Raw genomic sequence first — 22,201 nt, 5'->3', positions numbered from 1 at the left:
TCCTCCATGTGTAATTATTATTCTGCTAACATAAAAAAGTTGAGACCTCAGATGAATGCTGGCATGTCTCAGAATGGTATGCCTGTTTCCTGTGTGTTGCCTTTCTTGTGCTCTGTTAGTGTTGTGCTTAATGTAGGATTATCCCTCTCTGATCTGCTTTTGAGGTCAAGGAGCAGTTTTCATTTTCATTGTTAGGCTGTCCACACACGATCAGTGGTCGCTGCTGGGTCAGCGGCGAGAGTTCAGGTCAGTGGCAACATGTCATCAGACATTTCATACACACTGTTAAAATCAAGAACTATGCGTTTTTATACACCAGGGCTGCTGATATCAATCCGAGGAAAAGCAGATGCAGACGAACGCTTCCCCTGTAGCTCCATTCTCAGCTCTTTGAGCACAGTAGTGAAGCATTAAGTCGTAAAAGCAGTGTACACAAGGTAAGGCTGAACCTCTGGTGCCACTTTATACTTCGAGTTGTGGAGAATTGAGTTTGGCACTGGAAAGCAGCCTCTTGCCTAAGCTCTGAGTGCTAGTGCAACATCAGAAGACAGCGTTAAAACACTTCTTTTTTAACACAGGTTGTGATGGATGGTCAGTCGCAGGGGAAAGAATAGCTCTGCGAAAGACCTACTTCAACTTGTGGCAGAGAGATGAGTTGGTAGCTATGGAAACATGGAAAAAAACATCCAACATGTTTGGAAGTATTTGGCATTAGTTTATAATTAAAAGGTTTGAATTGCGTCTTAACACAAAGGGTACCCGCACTTTAATTGACAGAACATGGGTGGAGTGTTTCAAGGCCACTGCATGGGGATGTACAGCACATCTATACGTGTAGAAACTGATGTGCCGCATTTGGCCCTGGGACTTTGGTATCATGGATTCATGATACGCTTGTTACTTCCACTGCACAGCAACTGGGCGGGACAGGAAAAGGGAAAAATCTGCCTACTGTTTGGAGGTTTAATGGTGCTCTGCTTGAAACCATTGATTTGATGTGGGGCTGAGGGGGCGGGGCTGCACTGGGGGATTGCATCTCTGTCTGTCTGTGGAGAGCAGAGCTGTTGCTAGGTACACGTTTTACTGTCAGACGGCGAGATATACACTAGTTGACACACAAGGTGGGGATGAAGCGAGTAAATCCTCCCATTTGAAGTGGTTTCCAACTGGGTTTTGGACGGAGGTCATCAGAATCAGGACAGAGATTATGTCTAAAATGTGGGATTGTCAAGGCGACCTGCAGGCCAAAGAAATCCAACCTGAGGATCATACAATTGTCAATGAATTTGTCTTTTTAAGTTGATGTAAACAGAAGCAACAGCGTGTTCTCCATCTGACTCAGCTCAAACTGGAGACACTGAACCAGCCATCTGCGATATGTTTCTCCATACAAAATGTAAAATGTAGTTCATATTGTTGATGAACAGATCATAAACATTTTTTTGTTTTGATTAGTAGAAACTGCAACAGACACTGTTTACAAGCAGCTGTTCTTTAACAATTCAACTCTCTGCCATTTTGTTTGCTGTGTTGTTAATATTACTGAAAATAGCTGTCCTTAAAGGAATAGGTAGACATTTTTGGAAAATACGCATGTTCACTTTCTTGATGAGAGTTAGAAGAGAAGATTACTACCATACTCATGTTTGTATGGTAAATACAGCTAAACGGTTTAGCTTAGCTTAGCGTAAAGACTGGAAACAGCGGGAAACAGCTAGCCTGGCTCGTTCCAATGGTAACTAAATCTGCCTACCAGCCCCTCTAAAAGCCTCCACCTCTAATTTGTGCAAAAATAGAAGCAAGATTCCATGAAGTCACTGTGCCCAGCCAAGAAATAGTCCGACACCTAACCTCCAGGGAAACCGCGATGTGTCGTATTTAAGCTTTGGTTTTTATATGGATTTAATGAACGGGACATAACATGCTCCTTTGTGAGTTTAGAGATGCTGGTAGGCAGATTTTGTCATCTTTTGGACAGAGCCAGGCTAGCTGTTTCGTATCGATCTCGTCATCTAACTCTTGGAAAGGAAGCAAATGCGCATATTTCCAAAAATGGCAAACCATTCCTTTAAGGACAGACTGTCATGGGGTGTATTTGAAGATTATGCATCTAAAGAGGAAGGAGAAGAAAAAAACATGTCTTCCAAATTTTAATCTACTAAGCATCTGATAAATTTGATTACACTTATGTGTGGTGGAAAGATAATCCTCTTATGTCTATTCTTATCTGGATGTCAGAAGAACGCAGTAGAGAGGGATCCCTCGAGAATCACCGTGTTTCCAACTGCAGACTACTTTTTTATTTACTTCCCATAACAGCAAGAAAGCAACTAACTGAGATAATTAGCCACTGTCAGCGAACAAGTGGCTACGAGTGTCACGGAAGACATAATACAAGCAGTTACGATGCCAATTACAGAGTTTTAAGGACACATTAAAGTCCATAAAAATGAATAAGGAAACCATTCAATTTAGTCTCATTGTGTTCCCTCCGAGAAACAGCATTAAATCATATCTCTGTACTTCCCGACTGCTAATAAGCTGAGCATCCTTCAAGGTCTAATGGATGATACAATCAAACTGAGCCAAAGAGTCGAGGTTTAAGTGTAGTCACACTGTGTGACACACTGTATTTCTAGGGGCATCATGACGGTGACCGATGGTCGTTTTAGTACATTTTCAAAAAGTCTAATTAGCCTCTCCTCTCTACATCTGCTGCGGATAGTGTTATATAACATATATGACCATGGATGAGTGTATTCAACTAAATCCAAACTATAATGTATTCATTCTAATAAGAACGCTGATCTGTAATAATAAATGGCCATTCATTTGAAAACTGTATTTCTACACGTAAATCAGGACTTTGGGAAGGGCAACTATTATTACAAGCCTGGAAGAATACATAACATACTGACCCTACATTAAACATGAAACTACAGGGGCCCACCTTGGAGACAGTAATTAATTATGAGAAAAAAAAACGCTTTGATCATGTTTATGCTTAATAGGGAATAAAAGTGAGGGGGCAAACGAAAGTGTAAGTAAAAGACTGGGGATTGAAGAAGCTGACCCTTTAATTAGCGCTGAATAACAGCTAACAGATGAATGAAATTATTGTAATTTAATTCAGTATTCTACAAAGAAATAATTACCACTGCATGTATAATGTAGAGAGCGGCAAAGGTATTGTGATTTCCGAGGCTCTGTTCTTGTCAACATAGTCATCAGTGGCGCTGAGCTTGGCCTCTATTAGCCTTCCAGCAGCGTATTTGAATGTGACGTTCAATCAATGCATTTACTGCTCGTCAACATTCAATTAGCCTGCTTATCTTACCCGTAACAGCGGGTCAGGGCGGTTACAAATGTAATCAGTGGATCAAACAGAAAGATAAATAATCTTTAAGTAAATTCTGAGCGAATCTTTGGACAAACATTGAGGCAATCGCTTTAATCCAGGATAGAATTATTCAGTCCATGAGTTATATTTGTGTCTTAACTGTGAGCGGGCAATGGGACATTTTGAGCACAGAAAAAGTTTTTTTGCTTTTTGGTAGTCGAACTGACTGAAAGAGGTTATTACTGTGCATTTATGTGGATAACGGCAAACGCGCATGTAGTTTTCCTGTGGTCCAAATGTCCTTTTATGTGCTCAGGATTGAAACACGAACACAATTCCGTGTATCTGATGTATATTTTTGTAACACAAGAACGGACACTGAAACCCTGCTCACTCAGGAAATAATATCTACATCTACAGTCATGTCTAATGATTTCAGCTCTTCAACATTTTCCTCTACGTTTTCTTCTGTTTACTCATTTAGTTTGGTGAGCTTTACATTAGGAGAAATGTAACCACATCCCAACTATACAGAACAGCTTCAGCAAATGTCAGATTTTGAGGTTGACGAGAAACTGTGTTTGTGTGTTCGCTTTTTGTTTGCAGTGCAGGCAGGAACATGTGATACGGATATGAGACAGTATTTCCTGCAAATAACGTCCCCTAAAAAAAAACCTTATGCATTTACTGTTGTTGTGTGCATTGAAGTGGTGGGACAAAAAGACATTTGCATCGTCAAGTGTACTGTGAAAGCTATTGAATCGTGTGACGTTCAAAAATACTAGACACAAATATAATGGCATACACTCTGGATGTAGACGTCAAGGAAAAAACGGAAAAACAAAGGAAAAACATCTTCCTATGTAACGAGTAAGCCAACAGTATATCTGTGTCGCTGTCTAATTACATGTGAATGCTATTCCTGGGTGAATTATAATGTATTTTTACTAAGAGAGTGACTAGAAGGCACCAAGGCAGATGATAGAACCCCCCCCCCCCCATGGAGCTGTGTGGGAACGATGGGGGCCAGATATGCTATGCACCACTCCGCTCTGCTCTATTACAGCACTGCCGCTTCTCTGCGTACCCAGCTTCTTGGCAGCAGTGTTTGTTAACAGGACCTCAGTCGGCCGCTGGCAAGGCCACACACTCTACCGGCTAATAAAAACGTAACAAAACATAATGGGACAGATTTAAATCGGCAAGCTCAGCATTAAGAGACGTTGATGTTCGACACCTTGTAGCTCCCGTCGTGCTGCCTTAATGAAAACGTGAGGAGACTCCTTACCACATGAACACATTCATAGCGCTGTGCGTTGGGGAAGGACTGTGTGCATCGAAGAGAGCTCCAGAAAGTCTCTGCTGCTCTGACACTATTAGCCACTTTAACAGGAAAGACACTTTGGAAATACACGCGCAATCTGCTGCAGGTCGCCAAATCACACTGCAACCTCTCCCAGACTAAATATAAACAAACTACAAAGACATTATTCATAATGACTCGGAGACATCTGACGAGATTTATCTAATGCACGTTTGAAGCCGCTGTCTCTCCGATACGTTTAGTCTTAATCATCTATATCTGGTCCCTGGAGTGCTTCTTTCTACCACTTTCAAATGGAGAAGCTGTTTTAGGAAAATGGCTTATGGCTTCGACGCCTGCCAATAAATGACAAGGCATTTTCTTAGTCTTTCATCACACGTTCTCCCCTGCAGAGGCACCCCAGTGGCTGCTGATTCAGAGCCTGTTTATAGCCAGTGATAACGGCTTTCAAATGAGATTGCACTATAATGAATCGGATATGAGTATGTGACCACTGAGTCGATCTGTGTGTTGTGGTCTTATGTGAAGAGGCGGTGGGGGTAATGTTGTTGTTCATTTCTCAACCCGAGCAGTTATTCATTTATTTCCATGAACAATACGTTTTAGTGGGACTTTCGTCTCAAGCCATTAGTGGTTAACGGCCACAAGCTCGGATCTGAAACGACGCGCTCACAGCTGACTTGAGTGTGCGTTTGCAGGATGTAGATGTAGAAGATTAAATGATTCTGTTAATGTCCAAATGAACACACGGGGGTTAGTATAATTAAAAATCAAGGTGCGACATGTTCACCACATATTCCTTAACACTGAATTGTCGTGTGAATAACTGTTGTCCCATGTAAGCCACCGTAGTTGCCGAGAGGGAGGAGAGTCTGAGGAATTCTTTCCTGGAGCTGAAACAATTAGTTGATTAATCAGTTGTCAAATCTTCGGAAAATGAATCAGCAACAATTTCAATAACATATTATTCATTTACTGTACGTCATTATCAGTCAAAACGATCTCAGATAAGGCTTTTAACCCTTTTCTGGAGATTTATTATTTTCTATTCTCTTCTATCCCTCCCCTGGTGATATTTTAGGCCATTGCCTCTTGCATATATTAGTCACTGTTGTCCATCAGCGCACATAATGAGGCGTAATGGTAGATAATATGTTCACTGATGCACTGCCTTTTAAAGACGAGGCAAATTGATTCCATCACAGTCGCTCGTACAGTACTTTTAGTATTCACAGTGTGCGCATAGCTCGGTGCGCACAAACACATGCGCGCACACACACACACACACACACACACCCAGACACACACAGGCACGCATGCATACACAATGTGATTGCAAAAGGCTGACAGTTTTATTGAAGACTGTTTACAAACAAACGTGTCGTGGAATGTTCTCCATGGGAGGCAAACAATTAAACACACTGCATGCAGAAGACCGGCCATGGTTGGCAAACACATCAGCTGAAACACACAAACAGTCCCGTACGTGTACACGCGACACACCTGTGCATCACACACACACACACACACTCACACAGAATACATACAAGCATGTTAGCCCAGCTTCCACATCCTTCTACCACACACACAAAACGTAGATGAAAGCATAACCACAGCAATAACAGCTATTATCTCGGCACTGATGACAACACTGAATTTTGTGTCATTGCAACCAATTTTATTCCAATCTTTCCCATTTCAGCGCCTTTTAAGGGCAAGGCAAATGACACCCAAGGGGGCAAGATCAAACAAAGCACTTTTTTTTAAACTTATAAGACTTTCACTTACACACTAAATGTAAGGTCACTCTCTAGTTGAAGTACTTTATATCAGTTTAGGCAAAATTAATTTGATTTGATTGCACAAAAGTAAAACTGCAGACTGTTGAAGAGGTGATGCTCTTACAGTGAAGCACTGATCATGTCAGTGAGTGATCAGTCATCCCCATATTTTTATATTGATTCTGCTGTGTGCGCGCTTCAAAGGTTACCTGTGTTTTTCTTATGGGACTGTACAAAGATTATATGGGAGAGATATTTTACATTTTCTTTTGGCTGAAGGGAAGATAGTCTGACTTTTTAGGGAGAGCACATGCAGGTCTTTTAGCTTTTTCACGTCCCCCAAATAAAGGTTTTTATTTCAACCCTCCTTAAGAGATTTATGTCCGTTTTCAGAAACGCAGTACAAGTAGTTAAAAGAATTCACTTTTCACTAAACTACTACATACTAACTAATACACTCGTCCCTAAATGTTATTCTGCATCACAAACAGGAAGCAGAACTACGGTGGAGTGTCACATAAATCTAACCTGTAATATAATTCAAGTTCAGCGTCGCACATTGTGAACTCGTTCTAATCAGTGAAGTGAAATGAAACACGATGGCCGTGGTTTTTAACGTACCGGACTGACTGACAGACTGACCTTATACATCATACACAACATCATCTGATCTAAATCATGTTTATTACTATTATTTACAATCCGGGGGTGGGCTGGAAAATACTGCAGTGGTCCCCGCCATGCAGCACCCAAAGAGCTGCCATCTGTGCCCAGTTCATTCCTTCAGTGGCTGTAAAAATCATGTATTTATTAGTAGCTCTTCATTCAGAGTGGCTGGATTATTTACCATCATTTTGTAATGTTTGCTATAAATTTGGCAATTTTGTATTAAGTCCTGATGTGTGTAATTGTGCCTACATGACACGTATTGTATTTATTATTTAAAGTGGGATAAACTATCTATTTATGCTTTGCCTCTTTCAGGTGAAACAAGTTGTGCCAAGGTGGCCTTGCTTTTGTAGAAAGTTAAAGTATATCATATAGTCCCTAAGAGGCCTCTAACCTGGTGTGTGTGTGTGTGTGTGTGTGTGTGTGTGTGTGTGTGTGTGTGTGTGTGTGTGTGCTCCTTTGTTACTTCACTCCAGCAGGAAGTGAAGTTTTTGTCCGGTAACTAATCTACATATACAAAGACAGGAGATATACAGTATGCTAGGGAGAATGTCTGCTCTCATGCAATATTGCGTTACTTCAATCGACTAATCTATTGTTAAAATGATGGCTGCAGCCATTGAGGACAATGCACATGTAATGACCCTCACTGAACAGTGACTCATGCTGTGTGGCAGCACTGCACCAAGCCAAGAAAATAGAGCAATTTCCTTTTGTGCTCTGTTTTTTTTTTTTTTCTTTATACCACTAGAGACTGCAGGGGGAAACATTCTTTTAAATAATTTCCTTCATTGCATTTGATTTGCATATGAACCATCTAATACTGAAGGATAATAATGAATTATCAATGACATATAACAATCGAAATTGCTCGCACAGTGATACCAGAAAACATATTATGATAATGACTCCAGCTTATACATTACTTGCATATTAAATCTAATGGCCTTAAAGTCCTAAGTGCCTTTTCAATGTCTTTTCCCTCATTCGAACTCCCCTGCAACAGTGCAGAATCTGCTGGTGTGCAGAAATGTCTGTATTCTTTGAAGACATTACAAGGAGTAACTCCTGTTCATGATAAAACGGCTCTACAGTAGACTATGATGTGATACTGTTTTTCATCCAGCACAACAAAGCAGGGACATATCAAAGAAAGAAAACAGCAAAGGAATACAGGGAAGGAATAAAGCAAAGGAATACACTGCTATCAAAGAGTTAATCTCGCTTAATCCAGCTTTGTTCACAATCATTTATATTTTGATGATGTCCTTTGACATTGGCAAGACATTTTAAAACCATCATAAGATGTTATGTATTATAATTCAGGGTATATTTAGCAAATCCCCACTGGTAATGAAATGTCTGCAGGGTGTATAAATGTCATATGTTATTCACAAACTTTATTCTTTATTTTATAAAAGTATATACATGGCCCATCTCTACTTCACAACACTGCAGGAAACTGCAGCACCCACTGCTCAAGAATCCTCGTCTTGACCCTCTGGATTTTAAACATTTCAGACCCATTTCTAAATTACCATTTTTATCAGGCATTTCGTAGAAGGTTGTTCACTTAGAATTCATTTCTTTTATGAATAATTATGATATATTTTGACAAATGTCAATCAAGTTTCCGTTCACGTCATAGCAAATTTTACTTAATAGCTGATGCTGGCGATTGTTTAATTTGAATTCTTCTTGATTTGAGCTCTGCATCCGACACTGTTGATCACTCTATTCTATTGGGTTGCCTTGAAAAGTGGGCTGGCATCAGGGACACCGCTCTAGACTGGTTTAAATCTTATTCATCAAACAGAGCTTTCTCAGTAGTCACTGGTGATGCGTCCTCTTCTGTGGCACCTCTGACCTGTGGTGTTCCAGAAAACTCGGCGCAATATTTGACAATGACCTTTCCTTTGAAAAACAATTTTAAAAAAGTCTTTCAATCATGTTTTTATTAATTGAAGAGCATCTCTTAAATCAGGTATTTTCTCTCCCAGCCTGACCTCGAGAAGGTCAGTCACGCTTTTATATCATCTTTGTTAGACTATAGTAATTTACTGTATTCAGGATTAAGCCAAAAAACAATATCATGCCTTCAGCTGGTACAAAACGCAGCTGCTTGGCTTTTAGCAAATAGTAGAAGACAAGATCATACCACTCCTATCCTCCTTCACTGGCTACCAGTTAGTTTTAGAATTGATTTTAAGATTTTGCTAATTACCTTTAAAGCACTTTGTGGTTTAGATCCAAGTTACGTGGCTAAATTGATGCTTCTAAGTCCCAGCTCAAAACTAAAAGTGACTGGGCTTTTGCAGTCGTGGCCCGGCAGCTCTGGACCTCCCTGTCTGAAGATCTGAGGCTGCAGAATCTGTGACATCTTTCAAATCTCTTCTCAAAGCGTATCTTTTTTTTTTAAAAAAGCTTTTAGTAATGCGATAACACCATTTTACTTCCCACTTGTCTTATTTGTTTAATGTTATTTATGTTTATTGCTTTTTACTTTTGGGTATTTTATTTTAATTTTATTTTCATTGCAGTCCAGAAATGCTTTTGTACCTGTTTCAACCGTGCAAAGCACTTCTTCATGTGTCTTACTTTATCTAAAAAACTCCAACTCCAAAATCTCACCTGACTTGAATTTTTTAATCAGAACTAATTGAACCAGAGCAACCTACATATTTTTCATATTGGACACTTTTGAATTTGAAACATACACACAAAAAAGTTGAAATTGGACCACTTTCACAAAATTCCCAACTGTGAGGGAAATTCAAACCACATAAAATGAGCCGCATGGGTTTCAAAATAAAATATTTCAGTGCTATAAGTTCAGTGGTATTTACATTTCTACATTAAGTAGCAGTGGTTGTAATATTTAGTATTTAGTATGGCTATCATTTGCTTCCATACCCTGCAGCATTTGTCATTATCATTATTACATTATCACTTAAAAATGTTGTTTTGAAGTAATACATTTGTTTATTGTCAAACAGTAACTACATTATCAGTTGTTGCACACTTGCACTCTATAATGAAAACAGGTGGTAGTGATGTCTAGACATCATAGATATGATATTTTTGTATGCAAATAAAGTACCGTAGTATTCTGAGAATGCTCTCTCTACGGGGAGCTGCAGACAAAAACAAGAAAACAAAACTCAGGAGAATGCAATTAAACTGGTTGAAAAATAAATTATAGTGTTATTTTCTGAAACAGTTCCTTCTGTGTCTTGTTTCTCTAAATAGAAAAACATTTGTGTAGATTTTGAATGGAAAGCTCACGCTACTACAACCTGAACCTCACATGGCTTTACAATTTTTCATAAACACGTTCACAATCATTGATTTAACTTTCCAAGGACACATGGTTTTTCATCAAGGGGACAATCACGACTCAAGGTTACAGGATAAGGCGTGTTTTCAGAAATTCTGCACAGAGCAAAATGAGAGGTAGCTTGTATCAACAAATTAAAATAAGATCCTCTTAAGAACATTTGGTGAGCACTGTAAATATGCACATCCTTATTCCAAAGTAGCTTATACTGTCAGTGGCATATTTCTGAACATGGCTGCTTTCTAAACTGGATCCCTCCACCTTGACATTAGTGCCATGCAGATGATGGCGATGCATACAAATGTAAAAATAGACATTATGAACAATAAACACAATTGTCTTTTTACACTCAAGCAGTTTTCTCTTTCAATTCTAATCTAAATCAGGTCATTGTTCTCCTGCGGATGATGGCCTTTGAAATGGACTCATGTTTCAGGATGACTCAAGATGAGTGACTAAAAGTAGCAACTATTTAGCGCCCCCTCTAAATTTGAGCAAAACTAAGTCAAACTTTTCTGTTTCTGAGTGACACACTCTATTAACACAGAGGAGGTCAAATCAAATCAGAGTCCTTCAAATTTAAAACAGCATGTCAAGAGAGAAATACCCTGGTAAGGCATACCATGCTGGGCATCCACAAAGCAATAAATTGGTCGGATGATTGGCTATTAAAAATATGTGAAATTAGCTTTCATTGCATAACATCTATCACAGCATGAGTCTTTCAGCATAATGGATGACACGAAGGTGAAAACTGAATTGCAGAAGAGGAAAGAATCACTGAAGGGCTCGGTGGCTATTTTAATTTTCGTTTAAATTTACCCTTTTTCTTCCGTGTGTAGGAAGAAATTGAGGATTTCTGTACAAACATGTTGTTCACGGTCATGGTCACGCCGAGTGAGGTATAAAAGTAAGCAATGGAATATTTGACTTGGATTTTGTTAATAAATGTGCAAAACCGGGCATCTAACATTCAAACTAAAGTAGCAGAAGGTCTGTGTGGGAGATTTCACAGGATCATAAACTCATCCTGCATTCAGGGCTACACAGCCAACAATGGCTGACACAGAAGTGTGTAGTACACAGATGATAATGATGTTGTGAATATAGAGATCAAAGTCTTCTCGCTCTGGTGATTAAGCATCCTAACAAATGCATGCATGAGGACAGCCTTATCACCTAGGACCACACAGCGGCCTTTCCATATCTGCCGCTCTCAGATGGCCAACCTGCGCCTGCCATGAGCTGCGCTGCCAAATAAAAACACCACAGGCATTGCCTCTGTGGCCAGCCTGGCCTGTTCATTTGACTGATGAAAGCAATTTCAGTTTCTCAATTTAGAAAAAGAAAAAGTTTCCAATGCCTTATCACGTCAGGACAACTAGTCGGTAATTAAATGAAGCACAGGAAGGACACAAGTCTGGAGAATTCGCATTGGCTTGTTAAAACTTCACAGATATTGTGGAGCTGTTTAGCTCCAATGTTGACTCTGCGTATCTTTTTTGTTAGCCAGCTAAATGATCCTAATTAGTAAAAACAACTGGGAGATGAAAATAAGCTGAACATTCGCGTGTTTGCTTTTACCTTGCCCGAGCAGAAAACACTCCTCTTCCGCACATGCCTTGTTTTCCTTTGCACAGGTTGACAAAGTGGCTTGACCCCTCTTCTCGGCATCCCCGAAGGTTTATAAATGTTCTAAACCATTGTGATTAAGATCGGATTCAGTCATTACACTAATGGACATGCAATTTAATTAATGACATCCTCATTTGCATTGCATGCTAATTATCTAAACCATTTTGTCTCGTCTGTTCACTGTAATTAGTACCTATCAACAGCTTCACTGAATCAAGCTATTTCCGAGAGATAACTCTGCTCCTTCTCTATTTCACTGGAAGAAATGCTTGGTTACCTGACTGAAGCTTTGATGTTTAAGGTGGCTACATACAAACAACAAAACAACTTCAGTAATAACTATGACATAAAACTCAAATTTTCATCATCAACTAAACCCATAAAAACTGAACTGGTGTGTACTGTGTGTACTGTAAAGTATATCCAGTACAAGTCCAGTATTCTGCCTGATCTAGTCACACAGCCTGATAACTGTCATTTCACAGCCAGATTTGAGATGGTACAACACAGTCTCAACAGATATTAAAGGCGTAGTGAATGCTTATTTGCCTCCTTGCCAACAGTTAAATGAGAAGACTGATGCAGCCGATTAGCTTAGCTTAGCACAAAGACTGGAGGCAGGGGTTAACAGCTAAGCTAACTCTGTCCAAAAAAGAATCAAATGTCCCTACAAGCACCTCTGAAGCTCGCAGACGACTTAATCTGTACAAAAACTGAAGAGTAAAAATGAATTACGTGCCCCACCGTTGAAGAAGTAGGCTAACTTCCTGGAGTCTCCGTTGGTTTCCTAGCAACTGGTCCTGGTCAAGAACTAGTCCAGCACATGACCCCCCCCCAAAATGCTTAAAGTCCCATTCAGATGATTTGCTAATAACATATCCAATGAAAATAGAGATAAAAGATCATTATTAGTCCATGTTATTTTATGGACCGGTTCTTTGCTTGGTCCCTAGGACAGGTAGTCCTTTGTGAGTGCGTATGTGCAGAGTTGTTATCTTTTGTTTTGACTGAAAAACAGTTATTGAATTAATTCATCATTGTGTCAACAGTGTGCAGGAGCTGCTACTTTGACTCATCACTCATTACCAACTGTCTGAGTCCAATTGATAATAAAGATGACTTTTCTGAAACGATGCCTTCACAGATGCAGACTTGTGCTAAAGACGTGTGGAAGTAAAGTTAAGAAGCCATCTTTCCTCTCACTCTCTCTCTGATCACTCATCTATGATGCTGTCATTAGCCTGTGTTTACATCTATGTTGTCAGACGACTTCACGATCCATACTGATTTGATAACGCTCACAGTGCAGCAGCACAGGGATTACAGTTTACCTTGGTTAACAGGTAGCGTTCACGAGCTGCAATCAAATCATTACTTCATACTCATTCAGTTGTCTGACTTCAGAAAATGACATAAAATGTCAATGAGAACAGCTAAATTGTTATTGGTTGTTAATGAAACCAAGCACTGAAACCGAGCACGGTAACCAGTCTGTGATGCACCATTTGTGAATATAAAGGGGAGAAAGAAAAAGAGATTTAGCCACGTTTCAGTGTAGAAATATTTCTTAAAAAAAAAAACTTAGTGTGGATACTGCTACATCTTTAAAGAGGAATAAAATCTGAAGTAAAGGAGTCAATAGACAAAGTCTGTAGCTAGACACTTCACAGAAGAACAAAAAGAAATGCATTCTTACCTAAGAGCGAACATCTCCACGGGAGAGTAGGCTGACACGGTGATAAAAGCAGAGACGGTTTCCCTCTGTCTCATGGGTGTGGCTGGCACCATGACCATGAAGTTATTATCCAGCCTGTGTTCAGCGAGCGGCGGTGGAGTCGGGTTCTGGTAGAGCCTCACCCCACCGATCCTCCTCAGCGGGGTGGAGGTGTACGAACCAAACAGCCCTTCCTGGCTTGAGCGGATGAAGTTGTCCTTCCTGGCCTCCTCTGAGTGGCACTCCCCTCCTTCTGTGGACTGCAGCATGTAGTAGAGCTCCACTGGTGTGCCCTCGGACACCTCGAGGTTCCTCTGGCGCCCTGGCACGACACTGGGTGGGCTGAACCAGCTGGCTAACGGCTCCAGCTCAGCCACGCACAGCCCCAGCTCCCCCTTCAGCTGACAAGTGCCGCGCACCTCCTGGGTCTCGTGGAAAGCAAACATGTGCACGCAGGGCAGCTTGTCGATGGCGCTGTAATCGTCCCAGTCCCTGCCTGCGACATAAAACAGGACCTGGACTTTGGGCTTGGCCAAGTGAATCCTGGTATTCATGATAAAGGTCTGCACCTTCCAGTTGACAGTGAAAACGGAAGAGGCAGGAAACATCCCCGGGCTCTGTAGGAGCTCCAAAGGGACAGGCTGCTCCAGAGAGAGAGGCCCATAGCTAGCGTTCACTGACGGCAAACTTCTGGCCTGGTAGATGAAGAAAGGCTCAGTCCGCGACATCAGGCTAGAGTTCCTCATGAAGTCCTGGTTGGCTTCCTTCAGGAAGAACGCCAGGTCAGCGTTGAGCACCTGATAGTTGACAGGCAGGTATGTGGGGATGGAGGAGTATCTCTGCAATCCCTCCAAGACTCGACAGTCGGCTACTAAAAGACAGAAGAGAAGAGCTGAGTCAGGGCGAGCTCACCACAACTCTGCCAAAAAGCACTTTGAGTATTTAGACAGTCTTTAAGCAAAACTGAGAGCTACAGCAGTTGTGAGTGACGGCCATTTGAAGCAGTAAAAAAGCTGGCGTGGGTGAACTGTGTTGTGTTTTAAAAATATAAAACAGGACAAAGAGAAAGACCCAGACGTCTGGAATGGTCATGTTTTGATGAGTTTTCTCATTGTCTAGTGCTGAAACAGTTTTTTTCATTTTCACAACCAGTTCATTGATACATCATTGTAAATTCAATATTTTTGTGTAATGTTGTGTCATGTCATCAGTCCGAGCCTTTGGACCAGTTCTCACAACAGAGTTTCAATGTGCAAAACTCTAAATGCAAAAAGTTAAACTGACTCGCTAAATTCTTACCGCCAAACACAACTCTCAATAACATGATTTACTGCAGTGCTTTTTCCAAATGCTGACTTCTGCATACAATTTCTTTCCCATTGCTATATTGTTTGACAACATTATTTGATAAAAACCCATTTTAAAATGCAACAATGGGTAAAATCCAAGGGTAAACATACATGCTGAGATGCTCTGATAAACTTACTGTACTTACTGCACTGATGTGTTACCCAATTTGATAGAGATTTTGTGCGCTACGTGATATTGAGAATACCTTTTTTGTTATCTGCTATGAAACTGAGCCAAAGCAATTCTGAAATATTGTACTTTCGGGGGGGTAAATTCCATAAGAAATTTGCAGTTAATCAAATTACCAAAACTCACTGAATTGCAATAATAAGTCAGACTGTTTAGGCCCCTGGGGGTCTGGTGTCCCAGGGCAGTTGCCCGATTTGACCGGATGGTAATCCAACCTTGATCGAACCTCAACCTACTGACCGAAATGTGTCCACACCAATTCAGCAATTGTCAAGAATTAAAAGTTACCATTGAATGCCTGGTCAGATCTGTAATCTTGTTTACTATTCTACTAATTCTACTACTAAATGTATTTTATTTAGGAAACGTGGTCGATGTCTATGTCTGCATGTGTTCATGCAACATTTAACAATTGAGAACTTCTGCTTCTTTTGTGTTGTTTTGCAATCAACATGGCCTTGGTCTTGGTGCCGACACCCAGTTATCATTGGCCGTCTTATCAAAACATTTTAGACTAGTCTGAGCGGCCCTCCAGCTGCAGTTTTGCCCTCTGATGTTAAAGAACAAGTTCACAGTACAGACTCCTTCGTTATCACCTATGGCCCCACTGGTTGAGGAACAGAACAGCCCACATAAAAAGAAAAAAAGGTTTTAATCACAATGAGAGTGGGCTTTGACCTTCTTCTCAAGAGCAATCTGCTGTGTGATTACACTCAGCATACTCCCATCTTCATGCTAGCTGCCAGAGGATTTCTTTCCTCTGATCACCCATGTAAATCAATGTCCCGACAGTTTACAATTCAGATGGGGATTTGTGATTCATGGTGCCCCTGCTGACCTCAGTGCTGCTGACCTCAGTGCTGCTGACCTCAGTGCGGGATACGAGGGTGCAGGCAAGCGCCAACCTTCATCTCATGGTGCAGCATCCGTCCTATTTAAAGCATCAGTTAGCTGCCTCTGAGTAAACACGTGGATCCAGACCATGTCTTTACGACAGGGAACACAGACTTCTGGGCAGCAGAGCACCACAGAGCAATTTGTATTTTTCCTGAACAAGCAGGAGCTTTGTGCTGTTTGTTGGCAAGCAGCATTCTTCTATACGCTGCGTTACGCTGCTGACAAATGAAAAGCTTGATAGTCCAGCAAGAGAGAACAGTCAGGAACAAAGTCATCCTCTGGTCCCTGGGTAGCGATGTTACTCTCACTCTCATGTCTGAGCCCTCGTCTCAGGTAAAATGAGAGCAAAGTGCTCTCTCCACAGGACTGTGGGGCTTACTCTCCGCGTTGAAATGAGATTTATTGTCTTCACAGCTGAAATAAAAATGTGCTTTCCAGCACGAGGCTGGAAAATCTATGATTGCGTACACTGCAGACCATTGCTCACTCCTCATTAATAAATCTTAAAATAAACGCATGTAACGTAACTGATTTTCTACTGGAAACACCGTTGTTATATTCAACTAACTTACAGATTTTACATTGTCCAGCAACAAGAGGCTATTGTCAGTTTTTGTTAAAAATAAAACAAATACATTAAAGTGAAAAATACATTTTATCTACAAAGAACAAAAGATTCACTGTTCAGAAACCAAACATTACAAACGTTTTTGTAATTCTAAGGTTGGATGGTTTGCTAAATTTCTGCAAGGCTGCTTTGATGATAAAGAACCAAGCCAAAATGAATGAGGCTCTGACTATTTACAAGTGTGGCACAAAAGCAGGTAGAAGCGCTTCCGGATAAAAACCTTGTTCAAGGAAAACAGGGTTTTGTCAGGTATGAAGGGACTTTTTTGAATTCTATTTAAAGCAAAGCAATGAGGTACATCTTGTGCACAAACAAAATCTAAAAGTGCAGTCATCTCCTAATAAAATGAGTAGCTATTCTAGTGGAAAGGAGGAAATGGAACAGAAAATGGAAAATCCAAAACAAATTAGGGTCTCAGTATGTCTGCACCAAACCGATACCGTGGCAAGTGGTAGAACATACAGTCTGTATAATAATTACGTATGGACACTCCATTGATAAACAAGGCTTCAATTGATGTTGGTTTGTCGTTAACATTTCTTTAATCCATGCTTTGTTTTGAATTAAGACAGTCAAAACAGGGCGCTTTCATCGTGACTACATGCGGGCAGGCTTTGCACTGTATTTCAGTGTGTGAGTGCCCCCAAACAGTTGAGAGCCGGTTCACCTAGCATCAGCATAAGCATGCGAACCTTGTTTGGGACCAGTGCCTGAAAACTGACACTGAATTTATAAACTGGAAAATAATCCTATCTCAAGCCAAACAAAGCCTGAAAATCTCCAGACCCAGATCCAACATAATCAGAATCAGCAAGCCTCTGTTATGGATTGGAATTAATAAATCATACAAAGCTATTTCAAGATGAATCACTCCCTCCTTTTGTTCTAGGGAGGAGAAATTGAAAAACACGGTACAAACCTCCAGTAGTTCTTTGTTTTTCTGTGCAGCAGGGGTGTAGTTCAGATATGTGGACCCCCTGAGAGAATGTTGCTCTCCTCACTCCTTAAATAAAATTGTTCTTTTGGAAGCTGTGTGGACCCTCTCCAGCTGTGGCCCCTATGCCTGTCACCAACTTTTGACCCCCTAGCAATTTCTCTGCTTTGCAACAGAGACCAGACAAGAAGCAACTATATATTTGAGTGCACAGCTTTTCAGGTAAATCCAGTGGCGCATACAAGTGTCCCATATTACAGGACCCTATTCAAAACTCCACCGAATTTGCTCTGGTTAAAGTTCCTTAGCACAGTTTTCACTTCACACTGGATACAGTATATGGACTATATATTAGCAGTATTAGCACCGTAACAATAGTGTGCAGCAGAGTTATCTGTGTTAGAGGAATATTTGGACATTTTGGGAAATATGCTTAAGGAAAATATGCTGTTTGCCAAGAGTTAGATGAGAAGATTGATGCCACTCTCGTGTCTGTACAGTAAATAAGAAGCTACAGCCAGCAGCCAACTAGCTTAGCATAGTATAAAGACTGGAAAAAAGGGGGAAACAGCTAACCTGGCTATGTCCAAAGCTAAAAAAAAAATGTGCCTACCAGCACCTGAGCCCACTAATGAACACATTATGTCTCATTTGTTTAATGCATACAAAAACCAAAATGTAAAAATTACACATTTTTACATTTGAACAGAGCTGCTAGGCCTGATGCTCAGCTAAACGAAGCTAACCTCCTGGCTCTGGTTTCATAGTGTTACTGAGTTATGTGTTACGGTAATCAGTAACGAGTGGTGTGAGGTATAACAATTTGAAATTGACCCTAGTCATTACAGAACAGATAGAGGGAGTTGGAGGGAGGGTTGATATCAGATTTTGTCTCTCTGCGTTCAGTTGACAGGCCGGTACAGTAGGCTACATGATAGCTTGGCACAGGAACTGGAGGTGGGAATTTAAGCCCAGAGTGAGGACCAGACTTCTGGAGTGCTGCCAGCAGTCACTGATGCTAAGCTAGCTAGTAATATGTCATGTATGTCATGTAAATTGGTTACATTTTTCAAGTAGCCCAACACTGGTAGTCACACATCAAAAATATTTAGCACTAGTTTTCATCAGCTTCCACCACCATGTCAGATCTATAAACAACTCTCATGTCAACCTTTGTCAACTCCAAATAACTGTCACTGTATGAGCCGTGTGAGTAGTAGTTGCCAATTGTTCTGCAGTAGTTTCAATAAGGAACGTTAAAAGATACGAAATTTGCTAATCATATTTCTTCAAAGGGGGAGGAAAAGATGAGGGATACACACAACTTTTAGTTGGCAGAGAAATGCAAAGACAAAAGAAAAATAATGATAATTCAACTCAGAAAAATGTCTATTTCAGCATACGCTTAATGATCCACATCGTGTATAATTAAATTTCCCTATTGTGTGGCATTAAATTCTAAAAGGATAGAAAGCATTATGCTGAGCCAGATAAATTCAAATGTTTGAATCTCTTTCTTCATTTCCGATTCCTTTTTTTTTTTCCCCAATAAAAAGGGATTTTCCCTCTCCCTCTCTATATGGAAAGGCCATTGACGCTGTGTTTTCCTCATAGAACAGCTGTCAGGGCCTCTCGCTGATGAGGCCTCTGTGATTGCAGCATCCAGCAAATACAGAGGATGGTTGCTTCATTAAATGTTATTGGTGAACATGCATTATGAAAGCACTGTGTTTCTCCGCATAAGCAGAAGTCATTTTTAGACAGACTGGCTGTGTAGCTCTATGGATGGCAATGTTGATGTCAGTCCACCACTTTGGCTGAAATATCTCAACAACTATTGGATGGATTGTCATGAAATTCTGTACATACATTTGTGGTGTCCAGAGGATGAATCCTAGTGACTTTGTATGTCCCCAAATTTCCTCTAGTGCCTCCATGAGGTTGACATTTGTGGTTTTGAGGGAAAACTGGAAAACGAATTACATTCCCATTAGCCTCAGCTGTACTTTGTGTTTCGTGCAAAGTAGCAAATGTTAGCATGCCAACACACTAACCTAAAATGGTGAACGTGATATATCTGCTTAACATCGGCATGTTAGCATTGTCATTGTGAGCACGTTAGCATTGGCATTCAGCTCAAAGTGCCACTGTGCCTTCAACAACCTCAAAGAGCCACAAGCATGGCTGTAGACTGTCTTGTTCAGATAAGGATTTCACCTTTTCCTTGTGGATGTAGGAGAGCTACAGTAGCCTGAAACAAGATGTATTTTGATGATGAAGTCACCCTGGGAATTATCACACACAGACTTCAGTTCTAGCCATACCGCAGCCCGGTGGACGACGATCTTAAAGTCTCACAGAAGAAATGGATTTGCAATCTCTGTTTGCAGCACTGGTGTATTTTCTGTGTAATCTAGCTGAGGAAGTACACAAGCATACAGCATGTAATAGCCTTACAAACGTTTCAGTTCCAATTAGTTTGGTTGTCACTTAAAAATATCTGATGCCACTTTTGCACATACAGTGAATTTAAGCTTTCCAGTTTCCGAGGTTACCAGTCAGATGTTTTTCTGTCAGGCACGGCTGTGTAGAGGTGTGCAAGTGAGAAAGGGTGGTCCCAGGTGAGTGCTAACTAGCCAAGCAGCACCCCTCCTATACCCAGCCTCATACAGCCTCACTCATCCTACCACTGGGGCTCCATGCTAGGATATGTAGAGCTGGAATAGGACTGGCGAAGCGAAGAGCAGCCTTCAGACTTCGCAGAGGCTGAGTAAATGAACAGCCACAATAGAGGACACCAGGGAAGGAGAGGCCGCGGTCCTGCTGCCCACTTCTGGCTGTAATAATATGGGTGGACACAGAATAGCTGCCTGGGTGGCTGGCTGGTTGGGTGCCTGTCTTTCTGCTTCATCACACACGTCAAGACAGACAAGAAATAAGGAACAAGGACAGAAAGCTTGATAGGAAGTAGCAAAAGTAGATGGTGAGCAACAACGAACAAAGTATTAGAGAAAAGGTGGATGTTATTGTGATACCTGGATTCTCTTCAGATGTTCAGTTTTCAATAATCTCTCGCACAAGAATCACATACAAAAGGGTTTTCCGACATTGGTAGTCTAAATGTGGTTTTCTAAGAACAGAAAACAGCAAATCATATTCCAAAGCTGACAAAGAAACGCTCTTTGTCGAGGTTTACAATTATACTCCCTTTGACCCTCATCCTGACCCTGAATCACTCTCAGTTTTGTCATGAATGCCAAACAGGACCATCTTAAACATGAGGGATGAGAGAAAGCTCTCTAGTCCCATTGAATTACCCACATCATATTTCTCACCATGTTCAATTAATAAGGGCTATTGAATTTGTGACCACGCGTCAAGAATAATAATTACAATATTTCCTTCAAGGATCATTTGCGGATGATTTATGCTTTTGAGTCACAAAGAAATTCAAGAAAGAGGGACTGGAAAAAAGAATCAATACATGACACAGTATGGTATTACTTCATGCCAGCCTCCATAGAAAAGAAATCATTCAGGCAGATAAAGGTCTGCGGAGTCCGCCTAGCTGATAAGTGAGAGTCATGGGGGAGGGAGAAAGGGCCAAAATGCAAAGTTTAGAAATCTGCAAACGGTACACAGGTGACTCTTTATCTTTGAGATGAGATGAATTCAATGTACAATAATTGTTCTTGATTAAGGGTCAGTTTAACTTAGTGTGTGTGCGTCTGTGTGTGTGTGTGTGTGTGTGTGTGTGTGTGTGTGTGCTGGCAAGCTATTGAGGGACCTGCTGGGGATGTTTGTTGCCTCACCTCTAATGGATGGCCACATTTAAGACGCTAAGAGCTAATAAAGAGTAATGGGCCTGTGGCTTCACTGGGGAGGAGGAGCAAGAGCTATTTTGAGTTCACGAGAGAAAGCATCATCTCGGGGATTAAAGAGTATCGACCGATGAAGAGTAAACACAGCAATGTCGTGCCTGCTGGCCTATTTGGTCAAGCTGTGAATGGAAAAGATGAACCCAAATAGGCGCTGCTGTTAGTGGCTGGGAGGGTCAGTGGGGATGTCATTACGGGATGCTGAGAAGGGCCTCCAGGTGCTGCGAGGAGGCCCGATATGTCTGGAACAGTGTTATCACAGCAGGAGACTGCAGACTGAGTGGCAAGGACCCTGGGCATCCTGCGGCCAGAGAACAACATCGCCTTTGTGCCATCCAGTGCACATGGCTGGAGGGGAAAGGGGCTGAGAGCTTTTGGCTTGGGTTCGGAGGAGGAGACAAGCACATATCTGTGTGCCAATCAGTATTCCCTAGGCCCCTCCGGACTTCTCTAAAACATAAAGTGAGCTCCTTAATGAATCTCTTCCCCTCACACTGGCCTTTATTGCAAACCGATATCGTAAAT

At 41.1% G+C, this 22,201-nt stretch overlaps 1 protein-coding gene across 1 annotated transcript in view; it reads right to left on the bottom strand.

The window, feature by feature from the left end:
- LOC139284097 (transmembrane protein 132C) overlaps positions 1 to 21,721 on the bottom strand; it is a 95,756-nt gene extending 74,035 nt beyond the window's left edge. Inside the window, 2 exon segments of the mRNA XM_070904261.1 lie at positions 13,783 to 14,671; positions 21,676 to 21,721. Coding sequence (XP_070760362.1) covers positions 13,783 to 14,671; positions 21,676 to 21,721 — 935 coding nt within the window.
- Between the last annotated feature and the right edge of the window lie 480 nt (positions 21,722 to 22,201).

The sequence above is a fragment of the Enoplosus armatus genome, chromosome 4 (genome assembly GCF_043641665.1).
Source record: "Enoplosus armatus isolate fEnoArm2 chromosome 4, fEnoArm2.hap1, whole genome shotgun sequence".
Lineage (NCBI taxonomy): Eukaryota > Metazoa > Chordata > Actinopteri > Centrarchiformes > Enoplosidae > Enoplosus > Enoplosus armatus.
This window is presented reverse-complemented; position numbering and strand designations above follow the sequence as displayed.